The sequence below is a fragment of the Zophobas morio genome, unplaced genomic scaffold (assembly GCF_036711695.1).
Source record: "Zophobas morio isolate AGI-343-1 ecotype UQ-CSIRO unplaced genomic scaffold, CSIRO_AGI_Zmor_V1 ptg000451l, whole genome shotgun sequence".
NCBI lineage: Eukaryota > Metazoa > Arthropoda > Insecta > Coleoptera > Tenebrionidae > Zophobas > Zophobas morio.
The window spans coordinates 286,145-303,318 of record NW_026972554.1 but is presented as its reverse complement, the minus strand read 5'-3'; the positions used below and the strand labels follow the sequence as shown (position 1 = coordinate 303,318).

The 17,174-nt window shown below is 13.8% G+C and overlaps 1 protein-coding gene across 1 annotated transcript; it reads right to left on the bottom strand.

The window, feature by feature from the left end:
- Positions 1–429: 429 nt before the first annotated feature.
- LOC135120941 (WD40 repeat-containing protein SMU1-like) lies at positions 430–17,152 on the bottom strand. Its single transcript, XM_064045266.1, has 17 exons — positions 17,118–17,152; positions 16,982–17,058; positions 16,789–16,922; positions 16,645–16,734; positions 16,457–16,554; positions 11,128–11,198; positions 9,129–9,262; positions 8,939–9,014; positions 8,736–8,800; positions 8,248–8,352; positions 7,039–7,087; positions 6,852–6,921; positions 5,300–5,426; positions 4,420–4,500; positions 2,790–2,925; positions 980–1,099; positions 430–527 (listed from the first exon to the last, which is right to left on the bottom strand). Exons 1-17 carry the CDS (start codon positions 17,150–17,152, stop codon positions 430–432), a joined length of 1,566 nt encoding a protein of 521 aa, XP_063901336.1.
- Positions 17,153–17,174: the final 22 nt, after the last annotated feature.

Here is a 17,174-nt window from a genome sequence, read left to right as displayed (position 1 = left end):
TATCAATACTTTAAAAATCAAATAAACAAAATTTAAACAAGATTATTGCTTCTTTATAAAAATATCATTTTTATTAATAATTTTTTTATTTGTAGTACAGCAATTGGTATTTTTTGAATTTTTTTTAAACTATTAAACTAAGATCTATAAATTTAATAATTTAGCAATAAAATTAATAATAATTATTTTTATAATTTAGCAATACATAGTTTTAAAAAATTTCATATTCTGATAAACTAAACTTAAACAAGACTTACGCATTTTCATAGCAAAAAATTTATATAATAATAATTTCAATATAAATTGCAATTTATAGTTTTAAAAAAATTTTAAAATCACTTAAACTAAATTTTTAACAATATTTATGCATCTTTATTATATAAATTTAAATAATAATAATAAGATTTTTATTACTAATAAAAAATAATTTTATGGTTTCCACTGTCTAACTTCACCATCATCACTAAAAGTTGCTAGTAAATTTTGATGTGGATGATGGACAACGCCAATCACTTCAGAGTTAGAAAGCTATTATTAAATAAGAATAAATCTAAAAGTTTTAATATTAAATACTTAAAAATATAAAAATATAAAAATTCTCATCAAAGGAAAGCTACTTAGTAATAGTGAAATTTCAATATTAATTTTAAAAATAAATTTAAATTAAATAAATTATCTCCTCTATAGTCAGCTCAAGTTTGCATGTTTACAAGTTTAGTATATATATAAATTTATATAAAAAATTTTAATTAATAAAAAAGTACGCTATTGTCTGATAAAAAAAATTTATTGAGAATTTAAAGTTTAAATTAGATGAAAAAGTAACTACCTCCAAAGTATACTTGATTGGTTAAACTAAAAATTAGAACAGCAAATAATGCATATAAAAATCATCATTAAATATATATATATATACCAATTACTAATAAAAAAAGATTTTAAAAAAAAGTAAAAAATTTAATTGATTAAAAAATAATTTCCTCCAATGTCTGCTCGAGTTTGTTCGTTTGCAAGTTAAAGCAGTAAAGAATTTTATCCTCGCCAACAGCGTAAATGCACGTGCCTCGAGGTGAAAGTGTGCAGCACACAAATTCGCCTCCTTTATAAATTAAAAGAAAATTAATTTCTGATATTTAAATATAATTAAATAGAAGACATAGATTTATGATATAAAATTTAAAAATATAAATAAAGTAAATAAAATATAATTAAAAGCTTTTAATAGATAGAAATTTTTTACTCAATTTAGAATTAAAAATTAAAATCAAAATAATTAAAAAACTAAAAGTTCAAATAAAAGATTTCGGAAAATAAAAAAAATATGGTATTTATAAAAATATTAATAAACTAATAAAATTAATAAGAAGTACTTAAGAATAACAAAAATTTTAATGTGTTGACTTAAAAACTAATAACTTTTAAAAATATTAAAAAATAAAAAAAATTAAAGGTTTTGAGAACTAAAAAAAAATATTTTGAAAATGTGTATAAACTAAAAAAATTTAGAAAATGAAAATATTTATAATTAGATTATAAAAAAACAAAATAAATTATAAAAATGTTTATAAATTGAAAAATTAAATATTAAGCTTTTGGATATTTAAAAAAAAATTATAAATAAAAAGAAAAAAATAATATTTTCAAATATTAATAAATAAAAAAAAATAATTAATAAATTTTAAAAAAAAATACTAAAACTATAAATTAAAAGAAAAAATTAAATATATTATTTACTTTATAATAACTGTAAAACAATATAAATATAAATAATAAAATAAAAAAGAAAATATTAATAAAAAAGTAAAATTATAATAAAATAAATATACAATAAATCAATAATTAATATCTTATAGAATATAATAAAATAATAATAAATTTATAATAAGACAATACAAAAAAAATAGATAATAATTTAATTATAATATTAAATATGAAATATAAATTTATAATAAAAAGTATAATTAATAAAGACATAATAATATTAAATAAAATAGATATAAAATATGAAATAAATATTTTGAAAATAGAATTAAAATAAAAAAAAGAAAATGATAGTAATATTATAATAAATGTAACACAACAATACTAAAGTAAAAAGAATTTAAAATACAAAATAAATAATAATTAAAAAAAACTAAATTTAATATAAAATAATTAACAAATATCAAAAAAATTATATAAAAATAATAATAGTAGAACTTCACGAGAAATAATAAAAAATATAAACGTAATAAAAAAATTAATAATAACATAAAAATGAATTTGTTATGTAGTAAAAAATTAAATTAAAATTATAATAAAATAAATATCAATTAGAAAATACATATATAAATAAATTTATATAATAAAATAATATAAAAATATTTAAAAAAATTAATAATAAAAAAATATTATAATCTAAATATAAAAATAAATAAATTCATAATAAAATTACATAAAAAATATTAAAAAACAAAATGTAATATAAATTTATAATAAAATAATTACAAAAAATATTTATAAATTAAAATTAAAATAGATTTATTATTTAATATATAAAAAATATTAAGAAATTAGATGTAAGATAAATATTTAATAAAAAATATAATAAATATAAATTAATAATAAAATATACAAATATATTTAAAATTAGATATCAAGTAAATTTATAATATATAAATATAAATTTAATAAGAAAATAAATTTTTGAAAAATAAAATTATTATATAATAAATTTACGGGAAAATAAATGTAAATATAATATATAAATAAAGTTGAAAAATAAATATATAATAATACAAAATATAAACCTTTTTGCTTTCCACTACTGAAAGACTTCACAATTTGGCCTTGCAAATTTATAATGAAAAGTGTGGAAGACTCGTTGCATACCACAAACCGGTCGTTCCCTAAAGGCGGCTGTTTGCTTTGGGTTAGCAAGTGAACCTTAAAAATATAATAATAACAGTAATATAATAGTATTATTTAAAAATATAATAAAAAAGTTTGTATAAAAAAATATTAAAGTGATAACCTTAATATAAATATTATATAAAAGTTTGTGCTAAAAAAGTGTAATAATAATAAAAATTTAAGTGTATTAACCAAATAAAGTTTGTATATGAAATTTTATTAGTAATAAAATTAATATAATTATTATGGATAAAAAAATATTATTAAAAAAGTTTGTATTATAAAAATATTAATATAAATATAATTTATTAAAAAATATTATATTGAAGTTTATATTAAAAAAATATTTTAAAATATTAATATAAATATAATCCACAAAAATATTAAAAAAAATTTTGTATAAAAAAATATAATAATAATATAAATATTATTTTTAAAAAGATATAATGTAAAAGTTTGTATTTTAAAAGATATAATAATAATAACGTTTATATTAAAAAATAATAAAAATGTTTATATTAATAATATACATACTATTTTAAAAATTTAAAAGCTTAACTTGAAAAATATAACATAGAAATATATCTATAAAATTTTCATATTAATATAAAAATAGTAATATATATAGTATAACTGGATATATATATATAAAAATAGTAATAATAATAATAATATTTGTATGTTTTGCTTTAGCAAGTAAATCAAATAATATAAAAAATAATAATAAATAATAACATATAAAACAATAATATATATATGATTCATATTAAAACATAGTAAATATATTAATAACATAATAATACAATAATAATAAATAATAATTTTAATAAACTTCATATAAAAATATAGTAATAATAACAAATAAATGATAATAGTAAATAAAATAAATATATAGATATAACGCTTTACGTAATACATATTTAATTTTCTTGTGTGCCATGCGTTAGCAAAAAGTTTATTTAAACAAATATACATAGAATAAAAATATATATAAATGTGAATGTTTTATAGTAAATAAGTTTGTTAAAAAATAATAAAAGGGAGAATAATAATATATAGATACTTAATAATAAAGCAAAGAGGTTCTCAAAATAATAAAAAATGTGTATAAAAAATATAATAAATAAATTATAATAATATATGAAAAACTAAACTTAAAATAAATAAAAATATATAAAAAAAAAAGGTGAATATAAAAATTCACAAAAATAAATGTAAACTCGCAAAAATATGTAATATAAATTAATATCAAGACTAAAAGTATGTTAAACTTTTTTAATATTATTAAAAAATAGCAATCAAATTTATAATAATATAAACAAAAATAATCATAAATAAAAAGTTTTGAAAGTTTTTAATAAATTACAGAAAAGCTGCTTTTAAGTTTATAATACTGAAAAAATATTTATATAAATATAAAAGAAGCTAAAATTATATAATAAATATTAAAAAAAGAAAATATAATAACATATAAAATAATAAGTAAATAGTAATAATAAATTTATTATAATATATAAAAAAAATTACCGAATTCACAGAAATTTCCTGGTGAGTATTTAAAAAATCTTTACAAGTTCTTATACAAGACGTGGTTTTTACGTCCCAAAACTTTTATTTTTCATAAAAAATAAAATATTTTGATAAAAAAGTCTTTAAGTGTTTCAAAAGTATTGAAAAAAAAAATAATGAAAAATTATTGAAATTGTTGGATAAAATATTTCATAAAAATATTAATAAAAGTATAAAAATAAATTACTGAATGAAAAGTATTTAAAAAAAATTAATAAAAATGGGAAGTTATTAAAATTTAAAAAAAAAAAATATAAAATTGTAGGCTACAATATTTCATATAAAATATTGGAATTATAAAAAAATAAATTATTTTAAATACAAAAAATAATATAAATTTAAAAATATATATAGTATAAAATAACATTCAATAAAATTTATAATAATGACTATTATTAATATTATTAATACCATAAAGTTTAATTTTTAATAAATACTATAATTAATATTATTATTAAAAAATTAATAATAAAAATATAAACTTAATAAAATAATTATAGTTAAAAAAAACTTTAATTTCATAATAACACAAAATAAACTATAAATATTGCAATATAAATAATCTAAGTTATAATAAAGTTTAAGTAGGATTTTACTCTTATTAATATTATAAGCATTAACAATATTAATATTATTACTTTAGTAAAACTTCGAACAATTTATAATTAAAATAAAAAATAAAAAAAACAAAAAATTAAAAAAAAAAACAAATTTTATTTAACATTTCAAAAGTAAATAATATTATTATTACTATAAAAAAATAGTAACATTGAAATTCCCAACAAAATAAAAAAAACCGCATAAGACGCAAGAAAAAATTGAATCATAAAAAAAATACTTTTACAGTTCCATCGCTTGAAGCAGATATTAATGAATTCCCGTCTGAAGAGTAGATCACACAATTGACATACGATTGGTGGCCTCGAAAATCTTTCAATGTTTTTCCTGACTTAAGACCGTGAATTCTTGAAAAATGGTGATTATTATAATAACTGAACCGTAAAAATAATATAAATAACGAATAAAATTATTAAGAAAAGTAACAAAAAATGAAGAAAATAATAACATTATAATTAAAACTGTTCAATATAGTAACAAAAAATAATTACTACTAATAATAAAACTTAAAAATATTAACAAAAGTAAAAAATAGTTAAATAATAATAATAACCCCGATAAAGTTATGAACATATATAACAAAAATAAAGAAAATAATAATAATTATATTGAACAGGAGAAAAAAAGTAATAATATCAATAATAACTAAATTTTTAAATATAAAATCAAACAAAGAATATCTTCGTATCAACTACAAGAAAATCCCTAATAATTATAATAACCAAATATTTTAATAATAATAACAATAATAAAGTTATTAAAAGAAATAAAAAGAAAAAATATTATTATAATAATAAAACATATTAACATTAAAGTTACTACAAAAAAATGGGAGGGGGGGGGGGGGGGGGGGAAAACACAAGAAACAGAAATAATAAATACAATAGTAACATCAAATAAAATAAAAAACATTTATTAATAAAATTTAAATCAAATATTTCAAAAATTATAATATAAAAATAACAAAATAATATAAAAAAAATAATATGATACTTATAATATTAAAGAAACAGAAGAACAATCAAAAGGATATAATAATAATAACAAAAATAATAATAAAAAAAAAAGACAAGTAAATTTTACTTAACATAAAAAAAACATAAAAAACTTGTATAATAATAAAAAAAAGATAAGAAAAAATATAATAAAAAAATAATATATACAAGAAAAACGTTAAAATAATATTCAAAAGTTAGGAAACACTTAAAAAATAAAAATTAATAATAATAAATTATAAAACTATTATATAAATAGAAACATAAAAGTTTTAGTAACAATAAAACTATTAAAGTATTAATAACAGAAACAACTTTAAAAATAATAAATAAAATATTTACAATAAATAATAATAAATAATAATAATAAAAAAGATAAAACAGAAAAGTTTAGTAATTATAAAACTTAATAACAGAAACAACATGAATAATAAAAGTGATATTTACATTAAAAATATGTAATGAATAATAATAACATATATTAATAATAACGGTAATAAAAGTTAAAAAATTAATAAAAATATTAATAACAAAAACAACTTTATAATTATAGTATATAAAAATAATATTTAATAATAATAATAATAAATTTATTAAACTTTTAAATAATGAAGTCTACTTACAATTATTGATATATAAATAATATATTATAAAAATAAATTAAATTAATGATAATAATAACGATAATATATAAATCATTTATAAAACTTTTTAATAATTAATAAAATTTATTTACCATTATTACTTATACATATAAATGTAACTAAAAATAATAACTTTATAGTTTTATCTAACGAGGCCGTAACAACAAAAGTATTGTCTCTGCTAAAAGCCACTGAAGTAATGCCTATGAAAAAGTATAAAAATACATTAATATAAAATATAATAGAAAAATATATATATATATATAATATGTAATAGAATAGAAATATTATAAGAATAATTTAGCAAAAAAATAATAAACCGTTTCCATGTGCTCTTTCAAAGCGCCTCAGACATTGGCCAGTTTCAATCTACAAATAAAAATTCATTTTTTCAGGATAATAAGATGCTAATTTATAAAGTTCTGTTTATTGGCAATTTAGAATTACAGAACTTAAAAAAAAGATGATAAAAAAATAGAAAAATTCTTTAGAAGATAAAAGAATAAACCAATATGTATATACCAGATAAAGAACCAATCAACATTAATTTGTTTAAAATAAGAATTCATTAGCCACTTAATAAAATTTTGTATATTTTTATTTAATATTTATAGAAAAAATACAAATAATATTAAAAAGAAATGAAATTAAAGAAGTTTATATAAAATAGCAATAAAATAATGCATTATAAAATTTTCAACAAGATTAATGAAGCATTTCACGAATAACAATAATATTTAATTTGAGACTAATAGAAAAATAATAAAAACATTTAAATCAATAAAAATAAATCAAGAAAATAAAAAATAAAATTGTGGTAAGTTAAAAAAATGGTAACAAATATAATAATAATATAAATAATAATAACTTTCATAAATTATAATATATAAAAAATAAAAAATGAAAAATAATGAAAGAAAAAATAATTAAAACTATAAACAAAATAAATAAAAATATAAAAAGTTACAAAAATAATGAAAAATAGAAATAAAAAAATAATATAATAAAAAAATATAAATAAAACCTTTGAAATAAAAAGTATTAATTAAAAATAAAAAACGAAAAATTGAAAAAAAAATAATCAAAATTTTAAACAAATAAAAAATAAAATTAATAAAAACATTAAATGAATTAATTACTAATAATATAATATTAAAAACTTTTAAATTAAAATAAATAAACACAAAAATATATAAAAATCATATAAATTTAAAATAATAAGATTTTAAAATAAATTTAATTAAAAAAACTTAAAAATAACGAAAATAATAAAAAATTTAAAAAAATATAATTAATAAATAAAATAAAAATAATTAAAACAATAAAAAATAAAAACTTAAACTTTATAATAAAAAATATTATTGACAAAACTTTAACAAAAATTCATAAAAAGTTACAAAACTAAGAAAAAACTAAAATAGTAAATAATAAAAACTTTTATTTAGAAATTATAAAAAAAATAATAAACGTTAAATAAAAATATAAAAAAGTTAACACAATGTATAAAAATACTCAAGAATTAATAAAACCTTCCAAACTTTTAATTTTCCTTTGGCGTCTCCAGTAACAAGCATTTCACTGTCACGCGTGAATGCCATACAGAGAACAGAATCGTCCATCATCATAAACTTTTCCTTTAATTATTATTATTGTTATTATTTTATTATCACTATGAATATTAGTATTATAATAATTATTACTTTTATTATTATTATATTTTATATTATAATTATTAGTACTACCGCTATTATTATTAATACCTTTATTATTATTTTATATTTTATATTTATTATAAATATTATTATTACTCTAACTATTACTATATTATTATTATCTTCTTTTCTTTTTATATTATTAGTGATATTAAGACGTTAGTCTATTCATAATTAAATTATTATTTCTATTCGTACACACTAAAGTTGAGGGAAATATTGAAACTTCTTGTTATTATCCATATTCATACTATTATTTATTATTAATAATATTATTAATATAAATTTTTATATAAATATAATACTTCATTCTGATAGTGTAAATCTTTTCTTAACTTACCAGTAACGTAATTCCATACTTCAATAAATCCTTTTATTAGTAACAATAATAATATAAAAATAGCAGTATAATAAAATTAATGATAATACGACTAATGAAGATAATGATATAATAATAATATTAAGAATAACTTCACAAAAAATAATAAAAAGTAATAGTAGTAATAACCATCCACACTGCCAGTCACGAGGTATTGCCCATCCGGTGAAAAAAGCGCGCTTTCTATGGAAGATACTTTTCCAAACTTTATTATAATTATTATTATTATTATTATTATTATTATTATTATTATTATTATTATTATTATTATTATTATTATTATTATTATTATTATTATTATTATTATTATAATACAAACTTTCATTGTCCTTGCTAGTTGTGTAGGAAAAGTCTCATTAGTTTCTTGCTCAATTTTTGCTTTTCCTCTAAATAAATCTATAGAAGAGCCGGGAGGGAGCATCCCTTGCAACTGTTGAAACTTTAAAGCTTGCCCTAGAAAAAATAAAAAGTAAAAAAAATATTGTATATAGAAAAGTTTTATATTAATTATAGTAAAAAAAAAGTAAAAATAATATATTTAAAAAAGTTTGATATTGAATATATTAGAAATAGTATAATAAAAAGTAAAAAATAATACATAAATAGAAAAGTTTTTTATTAAATATATTTAATATATACGTTGAAAAGTAAAGCTGTATTAAAAATAATTTATAAGTATATTTATATAAATTATAAAAAATAAAAAAATTAATATATATAGAAGTTAATATAGTAATGTATTAATAAAATATAACAAAAAAGTAAATTTAAATACGTAATAAAGTTTTATGTTAAATATAACAGTTTTACTATTATTATAAAAATATAGGTATATGAAAAAAGTATATTATAAATATAAGTAAATGTTATACAATGAAATAAGAAATAATGTATAACAAAAAAGTTTACTATTTAATAAATAAAACGTTTAAAAAAAATATATTTATATATATTATATTAAATAAAATTTATAATAAAAAGTTACAAAAAGTATATTTAAAAATGTAATATATAAAATATATTTAAAAAATATAATAAAAAGTAAAAAAATTCATATATAGAAAGTTTTGTCATTAAATAGATTTTAAAAATCAAAAAATAGAGAAAAGTTTTATATAAAATATATTTATAAAAATTTAATATTAAGAAAAATAATATAAATTTAGAAAACTTTTTATTATATTTATGAAAAATATTAGATAATTATTATAGTTAAATAAGTTTTTTATTAAATATATTAATAAAGATATAATAAAAAGTAAAAAAAAATTATTTTAAGAAGTTATTTAAATTAAATATATGCGAGAAAGTACAAAATTATATACTCAGAAAAGTTTTACATAAAATAAATAATAAAAAATGAAATATTTATATAAGTTGTCCATTAAATAAAAATATAAAAATATAAACAAAAGTAAAAAATAATATATTTATATAATATTAATGTATATAATAAAGTTTATTATAGAAAGTAAAAAATTATTAGAAAAAGTTATATAAATATTTATATAATATGAATAAATTTGAAAACTAAAATGGAAAAAGTCTTAATAAAAAAAATATAATATAAAAACTTCTTTAATATAAAATTATAATGAAAAAATTAAAAAAGTTTTAATATTTAAAAAAAAATTATCTGTCGAAAAAAATTATACAAATATAATAATAAACATTTATAATAAAACAAAATTAAAAAGGAAATTTTTATAGTATATAAACATATTTCTTATATAATATAAAGAGTTCTTTAAAAGAAATCTTTATCAGTATATTAACTATTAAAGTAATTAATATTTTTTTAACATAAAACAAAATTCTCAAAGCAAAATACAAATATTTTATGAATAAATATATAAATGTTCGATAAGTAAAAAAAACTTTTTAAAATAATATTTGTAGATATAAAAATTCTTCAAGGGAAAATAGAAATATTACTAAAAATATTTTACAATATCTATAAAGTAAATTAAAGTTTTTTAATAAAAAAGTTCTTCAATAATTAGTAAATAATAAAAAAAAGTAATAAAGAAGACTTTAGTATTGGTATCAAAATATTTTTTATAAAATAGAAAAATTTAAAATTATAATATTAGAGAAGTAGTAAAAAAAACTTTTATATGACAAATAAAAAAATTAAAAAAAGACTTTTATAATAAAAAAGTTCTTTTATAAAAAATAAAAATAAAAAAATAAAAATAATTTATTTTTAATATTCGTCGGTAACAAAACTCTTAAAGAAAATATAAATATATAATTAATAAAAATGTTTAATAGTATTTATAAAAGTAAAAAGAAAACTTTGAAAATAATAAAAAAACCCAAAAGTGCTAATAAACGGGAAGGCGCAACCACCGAGACCTCGTCAGAAAGTGCATTCGCAATAGCCATTCTTATAAAAAAAATTTAAAATATATATAATATAATTATTATTATAAAAAAACTTTAATCAATTTATAATAAAGTAAATTTTTTATACAATTCATTAAAATAACTATAAGAATTTAATATAAAAATAGAAAAAAAAACTTAAAAACAATAAGAAAAATATAGAAAAGTAAAATATTATATAAAAATTCTCATAACATCTATAAGTATTTCATATATAAATACTATAAAAACTTAAAAATAAAAGAAAAATAGATAAAAGTAATATGTTATATAAATATTACATTAATAAAATTTTACTTAAAACTTTTATAAATGCGAATTCACAGGAGCCATTCTTAAATAAAAATAATATAATATAATATTTATATTTAATATTATATATAATTTTCTACTAAGTATTATAATAATAAATAAATACTTATTAAAAGTATAATATTAATTATTACATAAATTATAATAAAAATTTTTAACATATAAACTACAAAAGTTTATAAAATTTTAAAAAAAAAAAATTTTTTTAAAAAGTATAATATTTAAAAGATCATAATAAGTATTTAAGGTATATAAAAACATTCATAATAATAATGAAAAAAATATATTATTTGTAATAAATATTATAAAAAAATTTTATTAGTTATTATAATAATAAAATTTTATTATAACGTAAAATGTTATTTAACAAAAAAATAATATAAAACTTTTTTGAGATATAATACTAAAAAAACTTTAAAAATATTTATAAATATAAAAATAAATTATAATTAAGTAAAATATATTAAAAAATCACGAAAAATTTATAAAATATTAATAAAATATGTAATAAAAGGAAAAATAATATAATAAGAACCATTAAAGTATATAAAAATTTTTACTATAATAACTTTTAGTATTTATAATAATAACGCTAATATATATTATTAATGTTGTTGTTATTATTACTATAATTATTTTTTGTTATTATTGCTGTTACTAAATGTTACTTGAAGAATTTATAAATAAAGTAATGACGAAAAAGTTATATAAGTAAAATAATTCTATGAAATAATTCAAAATTTCATGTAAAGCAAAATTTTATAAAAAATTAATTAATGTAACTTATGTAAATTATATAATAAAATAATATATAGAAAGTAAATTATTCATAACATATATATACTAAAAATTTAAATATTATAAAAAGAAAATATAATAAAAAATATTTCTGTTAAAAAAAATTTTCAAAAAAATTAATTTAATATTAAATAAATATTAATAAAATGAAATAATTTAATATAAATATATTAATTGGTTAATAATATTTCAGTTATTATTATTACATCTGATATAAATTTATTAAAATATATGCAATAGTTGTTAGCATTATTACTATAAAATATAAAAAAACTTTATAACAATTTATAAATTTAAAAGAAAAAGTTTTTATTATAACAGTTTACAAAAAAAGTATATTATATATATAAAATAATTTATGACAATTTATATATTTTTACTAAAAAAATAATTTATTAAATAATTTATTATTATCATAATGTAAATATAATGATAATTAATCACAATTTACATATAATATAAAAATTAAAATAAAAAAATATTTATAACATTTATTATATATCCAAAAAATGTTATAGTTTATTATTTTTATTATGGAAATATTAAAATAATTTATAACAATTTATATATTCAAAAAAATAAAATAATATATAATTATTAGTATAATATGAAAATAGTTTACTACAATTTATATATAATAAAAAATAGAAATTATATTAATAATTTATTATTAAGCTGTTATTATGAATGTAAATCTGAAAATAATATAAAACAATTTATACGAAGTAAAAAAAATATATAAAATATATTAAATATTTATTATTTAGTTTTGTGAATATGAAGAACTTATAACAATTTACATAAATAAAAAATAAAAAAATATATATTAAATATCTACTATTTAGATATTAATATGTATGAAAATAATTTATAACAATTTATATTTTAAAATTTTAATAATTTAATATTTAGTTATTATTATTATGTAAATATGAAAATAATTTATAACAAGTTATATTTTAAGAAAAAGTATATTATATTAAAAATTTAATATTTAATTATTATTATTAAGTAAATACGAAAAACTTAAACAATATATATATTAAAAAAAAAATTATTTATAATAATATTTAGTTATCAAAAAAAATTAAATAATATATTATTTAGTTTTTTATTATTATATTATGAAAAAGCTATTAACTTATACAAAATAAAGAGTTTGAGTTTATTAATAAAAAAATATTGTAATTATATTATTTTAGTTATTAGTATTACAATAAAAATATAATTTTGTGTAATTAAGTAAAAATACTATTATATAAAAATATTATTAAAGTTATTATTATAATAAAAATATATATTTTTGTATATAAAAAAAATAATAACATTATTATTTAGTTTTCATTATTATTATATTATAAAAATGTTAATTTACTTCATCAAAAGGTAACAGCTTAAGTTTATCATTACAAAATAAAATAAAGTAAAGCAAAATATAAACAAACGTTATTATATTTGTTTTTTAGTTTCTATTATTATTATTATACACATACACGTTATAGTAATAAAAAATTTAAGTATACTTTAAAAGTATACATAATATTATATAAATGTTAAAGATAACAAAAAATCATTATTATTATAATATTTAAAGTTATTAGTATATTTATATATTTAAATATACATAATAACTATTTTATAATTCTTAAAATAATAATATAATGTATAGTTATATTAGGTAACATCCCTAAATTTTTTATACAAATAAAAAATATATAATAAATATACTATAAAACAATAAAAAATATAAGTAAATATTTTAGGATTTTCTAATAAAAATAATTAATAAATATAGAAATATACTATAAAACATTTTTATATTTCATATAAATATAATAAATATAAATATAAATAGTAATACTGTTATAAATTTCTAAATTTCTTACTATAATAAATTCCATTTATATATATTTTTAAATTTCTTATTAAAAAATAATAAATATATATCAATATACTATAAAACATTTCTAAATTTTTATTATATATAACTAAAATAAGAGATATATATAATGATAGCATTAAATATTTCTACGTTTCTTAAAATAATAATAAAATTTATTAATAGTATTTATAAAAATAGTTTAAAATATTTTTAATAATAAAAAACTATAATTCAAAGTTTCTTTTAAATAATACTATAAAGTAAAGCACATTTTTACTGTTTTCTATTTTTATTTAATAAAAACTTTTATAATAATAATAAATATATTATTAGTACTTTTAAAGTTGACAATAATAATATATAAATAAAAGTTTATATAATAAAAATGTGCTTTTTTTTTTATAATAATAAATATATATATAATAAAAGTTCAGTTAAAAAAAAAATTTATATATTAATGTAAAGAAAGCTCAAAAGGAACAGCTTTGATAAAAAACTTATAAAAATAATAAATTAAATAAAATAAACTTTTATTAAATAATTTCTTATTAATTTTTTTATATATTTTTTATTATTTGTTATTTTTAAATAAATAATTTAAAAACTTAAAAACCACAATTTATAATAACGGAAAATCTTTTACACTTCATATAATTATTTCTAGTAATAATACTAATATAAGTCTGTGACTATTTATATTTATTAGATTATTATTAGAAAAAATATTATTATAAAATTTCAGTAAATAATATTTTTTTAAAAACTTGTAAAAATTATTATTAGAAAAAACTCTTAAATACAAAAAAAAATTTTATTATTATAATTACTATTTATATGTTTTTTATTAGTTTATTATAATATAAATGTTATTAAAAAAGCTTCAAAAACAATATTTATTTAAAAATTTTTGAAAATCAATATTATAATAATAACTTTACATTTCTTACAAATGATGCTAATATTTATACTTTTTAATAGCTTCTTATTAAACAAAAAATTTAAAATTAATATTTTATAAATAAATATAATGTCTTATATTAAAATAACTAAAAGAAACTTATTAACTTAATATAATTGTTTATAATAATAATTATCATAGTTACTGAGAAAATTATTATTTCTTATTATATTTTTAAAAATGCGTGAAAAAAATATCCTCTTTCAATATAGACATTATAATAAAACCTATATATACAATTATTTCTATTATAATAATTATTATTATTATTACTATTATATATTTACTTTAAGACTATATACTTTTATTTATTTTAAAAAGCGAAACTATTATTTTATTTTTCTTATTTTTCGGATTATTTTTTTTTTTATTAAATTTTTTCTGAGTTCAAGATAAGTACGTTAAAGAGTTTTCCATGTTCTTAAAAAAACCTTTTTTTTAGTTCTTGTTGTCTATATTTAATAAAAGTTTAGCGCATTACAAAAAAAGAAAAAAAAATTCTAAAATTTAATTAGAAAATTCAGCACTAATTATTTTGATAAAATTTTTCTAATATAACTATAAAACTTTTAGAAGTAGAAATATATAAAACATTTCTTATTAATACTAAAAGTAAAACGATTTTTCCTGCATTATCTTAAATATAAAAAAAAAATTAATAAGTAAAATTTAAAATTTATAAAAATAATTAATTTAAAAGCAATATATATAAATTTTTTGAATATATTAAAAGTTTAAATCTATATAATTATTGATTAATTTTTTTGAAGAAAATAAATTTCAAAAATGAAATGAATTTTTATGATTTTAAAAATATTTAATATTCTATAATTTTTAAATTTCTTTAACTATAATTTTTTACATAATATAAATTTTTTTTTTGTAATACTAGAAGTAAAACGAATTAGTCGACACAATCTCAAAAGTAAAAAATTCTTTATAAAGTAATAATAAGAATCTATAATTAAATATTTTTATTATAAACAAAATAATAATAAATAAAAATTATATCACGTTTTTTATATGACTTAATTATTATTATTTATAAAAAATAAGCAAAATAAAAATTCTTAATAAAGTGTTTGCGAATTAACAAAATTAAGCATTTATTATATTAGAAGTATTATTAACATTATTTACTATAATTATAATAAAGTATAAGTTATACTTTATAGGATGGTAAAGCGCCGGTATATAATATAATTAGTGTAACTTTTTAATATAAATATTAAAATTTTAAAAAAAATTTTAAAATATATATATATAATTATTTTTAGTTTCTGTATTTAAAAGCGAATATGGTATAAACCTGCGCCTTTCTTTAGTTTGCCCATCAGGGTATGCATCTCGGTGATCAAAATAAGGCTTAGCAAGAAGATTTTCTAAAGCCAAGTAACGATCGGGTTGCTATTATAAATAAAAAGTAAAAATTTAAAAAAGATTAAAAAAATTAAACAAAAATTAAATAAATCTTTAAATTATAAAAAAAATATAAACTTTTTCTTTCATAGAGATCATCGGATTAGTCTGTCTTAAAAGCGATCGAGCTGCTCCGAGTTCACGAACTTCAAGCAATTCTATAATAATCTAAAATTTATACAAATTTTAAAAATGAATCATTACTAAATTAAATTATACAACCTGTTCATATAAATCATAAAGTTTAACGGTACTTAAATTTAATGTTTGAACGGCACTCAAGACCGTATCCCAATTCCCATTTTTTATATCAGACACAAAAGATTCAACGCTATCAACTGTATTAAAACAAATGCCTATAAAAATGTAAAGTATAAAAATATTATCTAAAGAAATAATGCAAAGAACAAAATACCGGTTTCATCTTTCAAACTTTGTAACGTTGAATTTAAATTATTTTCTTTTAAATATTGAAGAATCAATCGGACTATACTACCAAAAATAAAATAAAAAAGTAAAGAGTAGATAAATTATTAATAGAAAGTAATTACTCGGCAGATTCAATCTCTAAGGAAGGTACATTCATAACAAAAAAGCCATAAAATTTT